The sequence below is a fragment of the Fukomys damarensis genome, unplaced genomic scaffold, assembly GCF_012274545.1.
Source record: "Fukomys damarensis isolate Sample0158 unplaced genomic scaffold, DMR_v1.0_HiC HiC_scaffold_23, whole genome shotgun sequence".
NCBI lineage: Eukaryota > Metazoa > Chordata > Mammalia > Rodentia > Bathyergidae > Fukomys > Fukomys damarensis.
Window position 1 is genome coordinate 7,326,379 of NW_022900935.1, and position 14,858 is coordinate 7,341,236.

The window sequence follows — 14,858 nt, forward strand, 5'->3', positions numbered from 1 at the left end:
TTTTTTTGAGACAGGTTCTCACTATGTAGTTGAGACTGACCTTGAACTCATTATATAGTCCAGGCTGGTCTCAAACTCACAGCGATCCTCCTGCCTCAGTCTCCTGAGTGCTGGGATTGCAGATGTGTGCTACCATGCCCAGCCCAATGAGGACAGGATCTTTGTTTTCTTTAGAAACAGGGCTGACACATAGCACGAAGTGAATATTTCTTGGTACTGGATTGAAAAGTTCCTGTTGTGTTCTTCCATCAAAGGCTATTTATTATCTTTCTCCATAGTAGGTTTTTCAAATCTAAAGCCCTTCCATTTTATTAGGAAAAAAGGTAACAACAGATATATAAAGCAATTTGCCTTTTTTAATCCATGTGACAGTACAGCACCCATAGTGTAATAGACATCCTAAAAACAAAGATTAATCTGGTAGACAGATGAAGCTGTATAATCTTTACCTTCTCTGAGCAGAGGATGCTGGACATCACCGAGGACATTAGATATATTCTTCAGTGTTATGTTGTGTGTCCTCACCATACTTTGTAAAATACCTTTTCAGAGAGATGCAGTGCTATTGTGAGACATTTGCATATTCAGTTTAGGTTGTGTAAACTTTCTGGTCTTTAAACGTGTTTTATGTTTGTTAGGTTTGTTGAAGAATAATATATGTATAACATTCACTCTTTTGTGTGTACAATTTAATGAGTTTGGGCAAATGTATACAGCCATGGAACTGCTATCATAATAAACACATAGAGCAGTTCCCTTTGTAATCAGTTCTCTTCCCTCATCCCTTCTGATTTCTATTCCTGTAGTCATTTTCTAGAATGTCACATGAATGGAATTGTGCAGTTACATAGTCTTTTGTGCTTGGCTTCTTCATGTAGAATAATACTTTCGAGATCGCCCATGTGGGTGAATGTATTAGTAGTTCCTTCTTAGTATGTGTGCCACTGAAGCAAGCATGTGTTACTTCCTTTTTCTTTTTTTTTTTTTGTACCAGGGATCAAACTCAGGACCTTGTGCTTGTGAAGCAGACAGGGGCACCACTGAGCTAAGTCCCGGCCCTGTTAGTTCCTTTTTATTGCAAAGTAGCAGTTCATTGTGTTGATGTAGTGTCTTTAAAAGTTTTACCAGTTATAAGTTTGGGTAGATATTTGGGTTATTTTTCAGTTTTTATTTATTTTGAGTAATGTTGCTATAAACATTCATATACAGATCTTTGTGTGGATGGACGTATGTATTGTCATTTGGGAAAATACCTGAGAGTGAGATTGCTAGTATGTGTATGCTTAACTTTATAAGAATTTACCCAAACTGTTTTCTAGTGTGTGTGCCAACTTACACACCCACTGCAGTGTCTGAGAGTTCTGTTTGCTTTATATCCATGCCGACACTTGGCATTACCACCCTTTTTAAATTGAGCCATTCTAGTTGGTATGTAGTGGTAATGTGTTTTCAGTTGCTTCTAGTGTGCCGGTGCCCTGGTTCTGTGGAAGGCATTGCTTTTTGCTGTCCTTGAGTTCCTGATGAACAGGTAGCTTCTTCAACCCTGGAAAAGTGCCCTCCCACACTGTCCCCAGCAGTTTGGTCTCCTGATTGTCTTGCTGTCCCATGTGTTGTGTGTGCATCCTTTGCAGTGGCACACGCCTCCCAGAGTTGTGGCTGTGGAAAGGTTTCCTGCTGGGCCAGGGTGCTCTCTGCAAGAAGTTCCTAGTGCGTCTGTGCTGGCTGCATCCTGAAGTCTGGCATTCCAAGTGGGCTGGGAATGGAAAGTTAGGGGTGTGACGTCCTCCGGCACCCTCCCTTCTCTTAGAAGGGTCTGAAGTTTGTTTGTTTAAGCTGACCAAGGATGCCTAAGATAGAGGTTTGAGTCAGCGTGACACGAGCTGGGGCACTCCTTTCTGCTCTCCGTTCCTCTTCCCCTGCCCCTCCCCCACGGCCAGGCCAGTTGTTTCCTGGGCTTTGTCTGAGATACACAGTACCGTTTCAGTCCCAGGCCACTACTGCCTGCTCCAAAGCAGTCAGAGGCGAGATGGAGGACAAGCCGGCAGGAAACTTCTGACGCGAAGCCCTGGGCCTCTGCCTCTGTGCTGATAGTGCGGGACAGCAGTAACCTCACGAGAAAGGCATCCAGAGGCAGTGCTGAGCTGGCTTGTGGCTAACTTAGGGAGAGGAAAGGACAGGCCTGAAAATGCCTCTTTTAGATTCATCTTTTTTGCCACCAACCATCTTTATTTTGACTCACATTCTTGGAATTGCCGGTGTTCTGTACTGGAAGAGGTGTGCCAGAGGAAGAGCAGGTAACCAGCTGGTCCCCATTCTTTAGTTAGCTGTGGGGCTGTGAGGACTCAGAGGTCCTTAAAGGGCCAGTGCACCCTTCAGCTGGGCTGCTTGTCAGACTGGACTGTGTGGACACACTGAGGAATCTGGGCTCTGGATCTCTGGGAGACGTGGACCGTCTTCCTGAGGTTGTCTGGCTGCAGGGTGCTGGTTAGATGAGGTGATGTCTGGGCCCGAAGCTGGAGGGAAGTGGCTGCTGTGCTGCTTTGTTCTTCCTCAGAGGTTCAGGTCTTCCTTTTTTACGTTCTTCATCTCACAGTAGTTGTTTGGATCCTTCCTTTTAACCAAACATACAGTTAACTATCATAGTCTTCCAGTTAAAGTTGAGACGATTTCTGGAATTGGAGCAGTTTCTGGATTTGGTGTATTTTGGGGTGAGAAAAGGCAGAAGAGGAAAGGTCATAGAAGGAAGGGGCCGAGCGGTGTCCTTGCCGAGGTGTATCCGGGAGCACTGACTGGGTCCCTGCATTCTTTCGCTGTTGCTTTCCCCTGGAGCAGCTGCACAGTTTAGCTGTGTGTGTATCCAAGACAGCCTGTTCAGTGCTGGGAAGGTAACTGTTCTCTTCTCCAAGGAATTGGGCTCTGAAAATGAAAAACAAAACCAAAAATAAACTTTTTTAATGGTGCCAGGGCCCTTTTTCTTCCCATATTGCTGGTAGTTACATTGTGCTCCGTTTACTTCTCACTGCCCAATTAGGGATCGGCTCTGAGTGACTTGAGTCTGAGTCACTGTGGTCAGCTCACTACCTTTATGTCAAGGCATGTAGACATTTGCTACGGTGTCTCTGACAAGTTAAAATGGAGATTTGGGCACTTATTACTTAGCCTTTCATTAGAAGTTCATGAATGATAGAATTAGGTTATTCCGTCATTTCCCGGTGTCCTTTGCAGTAATTCCCAGAAGAAGCTTATGACTAAATACTACAGTCAAGATCCCAGTGTGTATCTCTGTCAGTAGAAACAGAGACGAATATCTGGAAATATGTTTGCTCATACGATGGTGCATATAAAATGGTACCCCTAAGTGGCTTGCCTTTTGTTTTTTCTTGTTTGTTTCTCTTTTTTAGTGTGCCTTTTCTTTTCTTTTTCTATGTCTTCCTTTTTTCCTTTCTTTTGCTTTCCTATATTTGAACTTAGAAAGAAACGATACCAGGCATAATTTACTTGGTGCTATTATGTATCATATGCATTGAGAAAATATCATGTAGACAAAAAGCTATGCCTTTGTTTCCTATTACATTATGGTAATGACATTTTTAAGCCACTAATTCATTAATATTTCACATTTTCTATAGAAAAGAGCCATTACCCTTTTAAGGCTTTCATTTTTGTTTTAGAAATATTAATTTCATAAACAACAATGAAATACATTGAAATGGAAAGAAAATGAATTGTGAAAGCTTTGTATTTATGTAAAACAACTTTGATTCTACTAATAGCTGTATTAGGAATGTGTATATTCAATTTGTCTGTAAAACTTGTTGCTTTTCTTTTTTGTGTATTACAAAAAAACTTGAGAGTACTTGGAGACTCAAAGGGGGTGGGGTTGGGGTTTCTGCCACTGAGCTACACTCCCAGCCCATTTATTTATTTTTCTATCTATTTAGAGATAGGATCTTGAAATTTCAGGACTTGAATTTGCAGGACTCTAACTTGTGATTCTCCTGCTTCAGCCTCCCTCCGTGCTGGGATTGCAAGCAAATGCAAGCTCTTCAGTTGGGAGCTGTGAATACATGGAAATACTTAAGAGATTCTTAGCATATTACTATTTGGACTTTAAGATGTATTTCATTTATTTTAAAATATTTCAAAAAATAATTTATGTACTCTATAATACTGCCTGCTAATAGTTTCTCCACCATCTCCTGTATATATTTGTAGTGGTCATAAATGTACATGTGATTAAAAATAGGAGAATTTTCCTTTGGGTGTGGTGACACAAACCTGTAATCCCAGCACTCAGGAGCCTGAGGTGAGAGGATCACCATGAGTTCGGGGCCAGCCTGCGCCAGACACATAAGTGAGTTCAAGGCCGACCTAAGCTACATAGCATCTACCAAAAAGAAAAAAGTCTCTTTCTGGCCTTTTAAAAAGAAATTGGAATACATTACAGAATACAAATTGCCTAACAGGTTCCAGACAAGGCTCAGTTGTGTGGATTCAGATGTTCAGTCCATAATATTTAGTGAGTGGGTGGCTCATCGCTATATGATGATATTGCAATACTGGTGTAAGGTATGTATTGAAAGTTTTGTGCTTGTCTTGTTTTCTACTCACATTTGCATACTACAAAGAATGGATATGGTTTTAGATATTGAAGGTATTCAGTTGTTTTTTTTTTGGTACCTGGGATCAAACTTGGGACCTTGAGCTTGCAAGGCATGCAGAACCACTGACCTAAATTCCTGGCCCATTCATTTGATTTTTTTGAGACAGGGTCTCGCTATATAGTTCAGGCTGGCCTTGAACTCACTGTGATGCCCAGGCTGGCCTTGAACTTGCGGCAGTCCTGCCTCAGGTTTCTGAGTGCTGCAATGACAGGTTTGCAACACCAAGCCTGTCTAGGGAATTCTTTCTTAAACTAAAGTACCTTTGTAACTCATACCTTTAGTCCAAAATTTGCTTAGCAGAGATCAAATCTGCTCCCTCTTCTAGGTGTTAGGCTAACTAATATTTGAAAATACCCATTGTTTCTGGGTTAGACACTCCCTTTCTATTAGTAGATATCTTTCCTTTCTTTCTTTCTTTCTTTCTTTCTTTCTTTCTTTCTTTCTTCTTCTTCTTCTTGTTCTTTTTTTTTTTGTTGTTGTTGTTGTTGTTGTTGTTGTTATTGTTTTTTTGAGACAGGGTCTCACAATATAGTTGAGACTGACCTGGAACTCATTATGTAGCCCAGGCTGGTCTCGAACTCACAGCGATCCTGCCTCTGCCTCCTGAGTGCTGGGATTACAGACATGCACCACCATGCCTGGCTCAGTAGATGTATTTTCTTAACTCTTTAACATTATAGTACTCCTCTGAGCAGTTACATTTTTGACTTTTGCTTTGGAAATGTGTGGTGTCCATGTTGGGGGTGGATGGGAGGGAGGATGAAGGGAGTGTGGCAGAGAAGTGGTGAAGAAATCACCTGTGATTGATGATACACAACTTTTACACCCACCTTCCCAGGTCATAATCTCATTAGCAGATGTAAACAAGATATAAGAGGCCCAGCCATGATATGATATCTATAAGACAGGGCTTAAAAGTCAATTAGCATTTAAAATATTAAATATATTTAATATATACTGTCCACATTTGTGCTCACAACTATTGTCTCATCCATCATTCCCAGAACCTCTCACTATCTTCATGTGAGTCTTCTTTTTTTTTTTTTTGGTACCGCGGATCGAACTCAAGACCTTACACTTGCAAAGCAGGTGCTGGAACCACTGGGCTAAATCCTCGGCCCCCTCTTCTCTAAACTTTTGAAATAACCTTCCTCCACCCTATTCTATTTTGTAACTCTAGCCACAGTGATTTTTCTAAAACATAGAGCTGTCTGTCTCACTCTTTTGCTTAAAATCCATCCAGGCTTCCCCACTGCTTTTAGAAGAGTTTAGACTCTTCAACCTGATATGAAAGGGTTTTTATGTCGCTTTCCTGTTTCACAGGTTTCATTTCCTGTCTTGGCCTTAGAGGCACCCAGCATTTTAGAGTTATTTAAAAACATGTAACTCTGCCTGAAATCTTCTCTTCACCTGGGCTGCTTGATGGTGTGTTTGTCCTTCAAGGTAATCAGTTACTGACTCTGGAGCATCTTCCTTGACTGAAAGGAGTTCCTTTTCTGTGCTTCTGTGGTGCAGTACTTATTTAAACTTGTCTTACCATCTCACTTAGCTTCCCTGTCCTGCCACCAGTTGGATTCTATTAGACTGTGAGATCTTAGAGAACAGGGAGTCGCATTCATCTCAGTATTTTATGTGCTTAAGACAAAATAGGTGCCAGTAAGTATTACTTGAATAAATAAATGAAAGAATTAACATAGCATTAGCTATTTGCTGTAACGAGAACTATGCCCTGCTCTATGTGTATTTAGAAGGCTTGGATCATTTGATATGTACCCTAAGGTAGATGCTTAGGTATAAGATAACATAACAATACAGAGTTGCCCTGTGTCTTAGTTTATACTGTCTGTCATCATGACAGTGTAATTAGGAGAGGGGCTTAAGAACATTTGAGGAGTTTTTTTTGTGTTCATGAAAAGAAGAAATTTTCTTTCTCTAGGGTTTTTATTTATTTTTCTTTATTGGTAAAATGAAAGGTTTGGAAAATCTGATCTCTCAAAGTTCTTTCTATTTCCAGCATCTGGCTAGGAAGACCACATACAATCCTTAGATATGGAATGCATGAAGTGAAACCTAAGGTAGCATTACCTTTTTTTTTTTTTTTTTAACAATTTATTCCTTCTGTTGGGTCATATTAAATATAAGATTAAAAACACTTAAAATCATTTATAAAATAACCAAACTTTATTGTGAATTGTGATCTCCCCTCTAGTCACTACTGTGCTTTTGGTCTTTTTGAACCTTAGTACTTGATTTATAGGTAGGTATCACAGTTAAATTTTGTTCTGTGAGATTTGGTGTAGGATTCTAGCTTTTTCATATTTCTTTGAACTTTACTTTCTCTTCTTATAGTATTAGCTGTGTGCCTTCCATTTGTGCTATCTATAGATTTGTTAAATGTGTAATAGGTATTCAATTAAATGTTTTTAAAATTTTGGTTTCTTAAGCCAGGGTCTTACTATGCAGTGTAGCCTGGCCTTGAACTCACAGTGATTCTCCTGCCTCAGCCTCCTGAGTGTTTGGATTACAGGTGTGTGTCATCATACTTGGCTTTCAATAAACACTTAAACTAATGGTCATATGTCGAATATATCTTTGCTTAAATAATTACAGCATTAGATGCTTCAATCAAGGTGGAGTCTTTGTCTTTTTAGTTCTTTGCTCGCCCCACCCCAGCCCCAGATTTGTGCAGGATAGTAGAAAAACCACTGAACTCTGAGTCAGTAGATCTGAGCTCTTAAGTCATGGCTCTTCTGCTTATTACTATGTAATTTTTTTTTCTTTCTTTCTTTCTTTTATTTTTTTTGGTTTGTTTTTTGGTTTTTTGATTTTTTGAGACAGGGTCTCACTGTGTAGTTGAGACTGACCTGGAACTCACAGCGATCCAGCCCAGGCTGGTCTCAAACTCACAGCGATCCTCCTGCCTCAGCCTCCCAACTGCTGGGATTACAGGCTTGCAGCCGGCTATTACTATGTAATTACTATGTAATTTTCAACAGGTTGTTTCACTCCACACAACTTCAGAGTTTCAGTCTATATGAGAAGAAACAAAATGAAGTTCTCTAATTTTATTCTGTGATTTGGGCACTATAATCATGTAACCTATACTGGGAGGTAGTATGGAATTGTGGTTGAGAGCAGGTTGAACATGGAGTCAGACTGTATTTTTATGATAGCTGTGATCCTACCAACTGACATTCATTTATCTCAGCCTGTTTTCTCATCTGCACAATGGGGCTGATAATGTTGCATGGTTTTTTGAGACAAGGTCTTGCTATGTAGTGGGTGCTGGCCTTGAACTCATGTCAGTCCTCTTGCCTCAGTCTCCCACGTGCTGGGATTGCAGGCATGCACCACCACAGCCAGCTTAAGTTAGTTCTTAGAACACATTTTGCAAATGGCCAGAACTATGTACATTAAGTCCCCCACCTTATGAATGAGTTCCATTCCAGGAGAAAGTTCATAAGTCAGATTTGTTTGTAATCCAACAAAGTAAATCTTACATAGCACACCTAGGAATCTGATACAGCACACGTGAAAATTCATAACTGGAATGTTAAGTCAGACTTACTGTAGTTGTTTTCTGTTGTTACGGTTTTTTACAAAAAATTATCATTGAAAACATGCTACTACCTTCCTGAGGGCTGCTGGGACAAAACAAAATTTAATAGTTGGAAATTAGAAAATTGTGACAGAACCAAAGTGGAAGTATGTAAAGTTAGTGACATATTATGAAACATTTTATACATTAGAAAGACTTCTGTAACTACTTTTATATTTCTTTTTTTTTTTTTTGGAGCCGGGGATTGAACTCTGGACCTTGCGCTTGCGAGGCAGGCGGTGGAACCGCTGGGCTAAATCCCTGGCCCATTGTAACCACTTTTATATCCTTTATAGTAGGTTTTGTTTTTTAAAGAATTCCAGGCTGGCCTTAGATTCTCTGTGTATCCCAGTCTGGCCTGAACTCATGGTAATCCTCCTGGCGCAGCCTCCCTGGTACTGACTGGGATTCAGGCATGCATCACCACACCTGGCTGATTTTGGCATTTTAGAAAATAAATTTAATATATAGATTTAATTTTCTATACTATTATAAGAAAGCCAGTAGCTGTAAATTCTCTGATAACTTTCAGCCATATGTCTAACATTGGCTTGAACCTTTTTCCTTCACTCAGCTGTTCCAGATCTACTGATAGCAGCCAGATTCATCTTTTCCAACTTATAACCTGAAGTGCTGAAAAGTTGAGAAAAAAATGGAGAATGGCTTAGATAATCATGTTACCAGCCCATCTTCCCTGGATAATTAAGAACTGACTATCCTGAACAAAGTCCTGTCCTCTTCTGCCGCTAGTAGCTTCTCTTTTGAAGCCCAGAACCTATTCAGTATTTCTAGAAGTTGCCCCATATATTTGTTTGAGATGTAGCCTAAATCTCCAGTCAGCCATAGTTAGGAATTTTTATTTCTTAATTTCCCTGAGAATATTGTACGACTCCCACCCCCCACGTATATATGCAGCTCTTACACCTAGCTTAGTTTTTCTGGTTTAGGTCCCTCTCAGAGACAGCACAGTACAACAAAAAGCACAGCTTTGGAGCTGGAGAGATAAATACCCCCGCCCCCGCCCCAGTACCAGGGATCGAACTCAGGACCTTGCACTTGCAAAGCAGATGCCGTGCCACTGAGCTAAATCCCTGGCCGAAGAACAAATAAATATCTAATTTTGATCAAGTTATTTAAGCTTTTATATCTTAGTATATTTTGTCATTGAAATTAAAAGGATAATTCATTTCTTAGAAGACTTGTTGGGATTAAAGGAAATTCTATTTAAAGTTGTTAGCACATTACCTATAAACAATTAAAGTAGATACTGGGTTAATTTTAGCTTAACTCATTTAGTGTCAGCCAACTGTGCTAGAGACTGAGGTATAAAAATAAGAGTCCTTGCACTCAGGGAATTTCAGTATGATAAAAGAAAATATTACTAAATATGAATCAGGAAATGTTTATCCCCTTTCGTCTCTCTTTCCTATTTCTTGTGTATTCTTTTTCCTAGTTCAAGGTAGCTTCTAGGAGGACTGTTCTCCAAGGCTAAGGAGTATCTAATAAGGGGGCTAGACTGAGTACTGTTATCATAGGTTATCAGGGTGACCGAGAGCTTAGTTAAGGAAGGATAAAGTCAGCTGTGATGCCCTTTCTTAGTAACCAGTAATAGGATTTTTAGGAGTTTGTAGATGGGAGGAATGCCTTGTCGGGAGTGAAGGAAGTTGTCAGGTGACCATGGAGGTCATAGGGTTTACTTAAACCAAGTGGCCTGCTGGGTAAGCTGATGTTTGCTCATTTTCACTTGTAGCCTTTTGGGCTGATACCCAGAAACTTTTATTCTTGGGTGCTGCCCCTCCTTCCCTGCCTTTGGAAGCAGGTTTGAAGGCAGCATTAGCTTAAAGAAGTTGTTCTATTTAAGAGCTAGAGGAGAGGGCCAGTGATTAAACCCTTATCATTAGTGGGGCCTTTTCGAGTGGTACAGGGCAGGACTGGATTGTCTGTCCTAGCATCTACAGAGGCTCTGCTCTTCTAACCTCTAGTTGGGTCAGAATTGTAAAGAAGCAATAGATGGGCTGGGCTGAGTGAAAAAGCCCTTCATTGTGTTTCTTCAACATTCCAGTGTCTGGTACAATTAGCCAAGACTCGGAAAACAAGTTGAACAAACAAGCAATAGCCTTCCACTGCTGGATAAAGGGATTTTTGGCACAGCTGAGATAAGTGCTCTCACTGTAAAGGCAAAGAGGGAGGATCTGGGAAGAGGAAGGAGGTTTTGGGATGCCATTCCTGGCTGGCAGAGGAGAAACAGCGGAGCAGAAGCAAACAGTAACTCTGAAGTTGCTGGAATCTGTGGAGCTGATCTCCACCAGAGGCTGGCTGGTCCTGGTGTGCTGTCTAAAGTACAAGGGATTGTCTGTGACTCTTCCCTTCGGGCAGCCGAAAGTGCGGGGAAGTGAGTCTCTCTGGAATTTAGGAAATTTGGCAATGGACAGTGTTGGTGCCTGCTCTATCATGAGACCTTCTCTGTTTGGGTCACACTTCAGATACACTGCTTGAGAAGAGGTGAGCCTGAGGAGCAGGTAGTTGGGCAATGGGTGCACTGTTCCTCACTTGGCAGTAAGCCGTGATAGCCTACCAGCTCTCGGGAGATGGTCAAAGATTTACCCAGTTACAAGCTTCTGCTTTTCAAATGGAAGGTAACTCAAGGACCAGCTTCTGTCTGCTCAGGCTTCTTTGATACTTTGACTGGACTTTTATATATGAAGCTCTGAAACACTAAATTTATGCCACTTTGGGATAGCATCTTTGCCTGAAGACCTGGACCCTGTATTTGGAAGTGCCCTAGGGAGGAGCTTCCTCTCCGACCTCAGGGGAAGAAGGAGGTCAGTAGGAAGTTGTGGGTGGAGCTACTTCTCTGTTTCGTTCTCCCTGTTCATTGCCTAGCTCTGGGGCTGCCTGTCTCTCTTCACCTCGCAGCCTCCTTTGAGGACCTGCAGGAGGTGCCCAGGCCACTAGCTGGAGGTTCTTCCGGACATCCTCCTTTAGGTGGGGCCGGCCACCTTGGGGCACCATGTGGCCCAGTTACCAAGATGAGCACGAGTTCAACGCCCACCTGGTTTGCCGTATGTGCTGTATGGGTTAGTATGTGAGGGTGTTTTTTTTTCTTGTCTGGGCCTGAGAATCCTAAATAGCCCTTGTTCTCTTTGACTCATAGGAATATACAGCCTTTGAAGTCCTGAAGGTGTTCTAACCTTTGGGCTTATTAAAATATGGAGTGAGATAGACAGGGTTCCCTACTTCCTGGGGAGCTTCTTAAGGTTGTAGTGACTGGCAGTTAAGAGCTTACGCTTTGGGTGTGGAACTTTTTATAGAGACTGAATTCATGCTCGTGCTTCTTTCTCCCTGGGTCAGGAAGCTACTTTTAAGTTACGTTGCACAGTGCTGAAAGTCCAGGGTATATTTTTAGCAGAAGTTGATTTGTTACGGAGTCTACCTCTGAGCAAGCTGGGAGTGGTGGAAGGGAGGAGTCATGCATGGCCTGTGTTTCCTCTTTGGGGTCTGTTGCTAATTCTCTTACATTCTCTTCTGCCAGTGTTAAGAGAGAAAAACACTTGAAGATGGTCTGGGGACAGGGGCCTGCCTACAGAAGGGTTAGCTAGGGAGAGAATCCTATTAGCTATGATTTAGATCTCTTCTGATAGGGAAGAGTTCATTTAAATAACATTCTTTAAATAACGTTCTCTGACCTTGAGCAAGTTACCATAGGTTTCCAAGCTTAGGGATGTACAAACTGGTACTGGAAGCTGGGGATTAAGCTCAGAGGTTCTGCTGCCTGCCTTGCAAGTGCAAAGGCCTGAGTTTGATCCCTGGTATTAAAAAAAAAAAAAAGTCAAACTGGTGCTGGACTAAGCATTAATTCACCGATGTTTATGTAAAATGAAAAGTAGAAGTGGGATGTAGTGTGTTTTTCATAAAGCTAAATTCACGTAAAGAAGTGTTCTTTATTCTGAAATTGTCTTCCTATTTTTTAATGTTAAAATAACACTTATTTTATGAAAGTATTGTTATTAGATGTAAGTTTTAAAGATAGGAATTTTGCGGGCTAGGGATTTAGCTTAATGGTTCCGCCACCTGCCTCCCAAGCACAAGGGCCCGAGTTTAATCCCCGGTACCAAAAAAAAAAAAAAAAAAAAGATATGAATTTTGCAACTTCATGTTAGACTTTCTTTGGAACATTTAATAGCCTGTGAGATCTAAGTTTGGGAAACCACTGGCTTAATAATCTGTTATCTTTTAATTTTATACTTTTGAGTCTCTAAAGTGGAATTAAAGTCGCAATCCAAATTAGGCAAATTTTTTACTAACATTGAAATCATTATTTTTTTGGTAGAGGGGACCACAGAAAAAATAACTGGGGCTTTGATACCTCCTGACTGCTAGGAGCACGAGGGCTACAGTTTGAGCCAGTTATTGTCATGCTCTTTAAGCCTTTTATCTTTAGCCTTTTTACCTTGGGACCTGAAAGAGTAATATGTATCTGATGTTTGTTTGTTTGTTTGTTTTTAGACAGGGTATCACTATGTAGTCCAGGCTGGCTTTGAACTCACTTGTGTAGCCCAAGCTGGTCTCAGCAATCCTGCCTCAGCCTTCTGAGTGCTAGGATTACAGGTATGCATCACCTACGCCGGACTTTAGTAATCTGTATCTGAAAGCTCTCAGAGATAAGTGTAGATCCCAAAGGCACTTTTTCTGTAATCAACAGAGAAGCATAGGGAAATCAGGAATTTTATTGAGCCAGGTGTGGTGGTGGTGGTGGTGGTGCATGCTATACTCCCAGCACTGGGAGGCTGAGGCCGGAAGATAATTGAAAGTTAGAGACCATCCTGGACTATAAAGTGAGTTCAAGTCCAGGCTGACGTACATAAGGAAACCCTGTCTCAAAAAAAAAAAAAAAAACACTGTCATGACGTCAAAAGCATTTAATCCAGTGCCTCCTATTTAAGTTAATAAATGTTGGCTAGTAGTTGTAGTAATGTATGCAATGCTTATAATATTAAACAGTGCTAGTCATCATTTATTCCTTTTTTTGGGGTACCTGGGATCAAACTTGGGACCTTGTGTTTGTGAGGCAGGTGGCGGAACCACTGAGCTAAATCCCTGGCCCCATCATTTATTCTTATATAAAACCAGGAACACAAATAGACACCAGGATTGCTGGAGTAAAGACTCCTTTGCTTAGGGTGCCTGATGGCAGAGAGAGCAGCTCCTTATTGTGAGCTTGGCCTGGCTGTTGGCCACAGGCCAGAGATACAGATACTGCTCTCAGTTTGCTTGACTTACTTTTTGCAAAAGCTTTCCAGGTGTATGTTTGATATGTCTGGTTCATAGATTGGTATCTTGGAGCCATTGCCTTAGTCCAAACTCCTCATTTTATAGATGTAACTCAGGCTCAGTGACAGGAGATGAATACTGTTTCAGAAAAAGGTAAGAACCACAGACTAGAGAGTAGGAAATCCAATTTATACAGACCCGGTTGTGCCCATGTGACTTTATCTGAATTCTTTAATCCCTCTGGGCCTTGATGTCTTTAAGATCATTTTTGAGGATTCTTAATGTTCTGCTTCCTTTTGTAGTATGAAATATTAACTTTTCCAATGAGTATTCTAGAAAATATTAATCTTTCCTCTCTTCTATTCTCTGTGTATATCTCTCCCTCCATCTCTGTGGCTCTTTTGCTACCACCCTGGCTTCTGTCTCTCTTTTTGGGGAATGTGGGTGCTGGTCAGCAAACCCCCAGCCTTGGGCTTGCTAAGCATGAGCATGTTTTATTTCCTTATATAACTTTTACCCGTTTTTTTTTGCAGTTTCAAAATGGAAATACTTTATTGTTTTTAGTAATTAAAAAGGTAAATGTAGGTGTTCTTGCAAAGCATTAAACTTGTACACAATATGCAAAGTAGAAAATTAAAGACTCCATAATCCCACTCTTATAACCAACCACAGAATTGCCAGAAGATTTACTCAGAAATACAAAGAAATGTAATAAATACATTAAAAATTTAAAAGATTGTTTACAAAGAACAGAAACAGTAAATGCAGATTTAATTGGAATTTTAACATAGTCCCATTTGGGAGGTAGAGGAAGGCAATGGGGGCAGTATGATGGGTTCAGAAATCCTCCTTCAGCCTTTTATCCATTGACAGAAATTTAGCTATTTTATTGCAGTGCATATATATAAAACTTGCCCCATGTTTTCTGCAGGGTTTTGTTTGTTATTTGGGGATACTGGGAATGGAGCTTAGGACCTTGCACTTGCAAGGCAGGCAAAGTGCCACTGAGCAGAATCCCCAGGCCTGCCCCATGCTTCTGATTCCTAATAGTCTAAAGAATTGTCACTGATGCAGATCAGATTTTTCTAAGATATAAGGTAAAAATTTAAATTTGCATTGAAGTTTCTAGAGTTTTCACTTCCCTAAATCCAGTCAGTCCTTATTGAAACTTTCTCAGTTTATACCAACCCTTCTTAGTAGATGTCTTTCTCCCCCCGCCCAGCACCCCCCATTTTTTTCTTTCCTGAGATAACCTCTCACTATTTAGTCCAGGCCAGCTGTGAACTCACTATGTGTGTAGTGCAGTTTGGCCTTGGACGTGATCA

At 40.9% G+C, this 14,858-nt stretch overlaps 1 protein-coding gene across 10 annotated transcripts in view; it reads left to right on the plus strand.

Moving 5' to 3' along the window:
• Positions 1-14,858, plus strand: part of LOC104863465 (microtubule-actin cross-linking factor 1) — a 340,469-nt gene that overhangs the window by 95,051 nt on the left and 230,560 nt on the right. The window contains exon 1 of one of the 10 annotated variants that reach the window (XM_033767736.1): positions 1,976-2,294. The exons of 8 other annotated variants lie outside the window; for them this stretch is intronic. In XM_033767736.1, the coding sequence (XP_033623627.1) occupies positions 2,186-2,294 (109 nt within the window). In that variant the 5' untranslated portion in view covers positions 1,976-2,185. Of the gene's footprint in view, positions 1-1,975; positions 2,295-11,257; positions 11,340-14,858 lie in introns of those variants that run through there. One more of the 10 variants, XM_033767737.1, reaches the window with a different exon arrangement.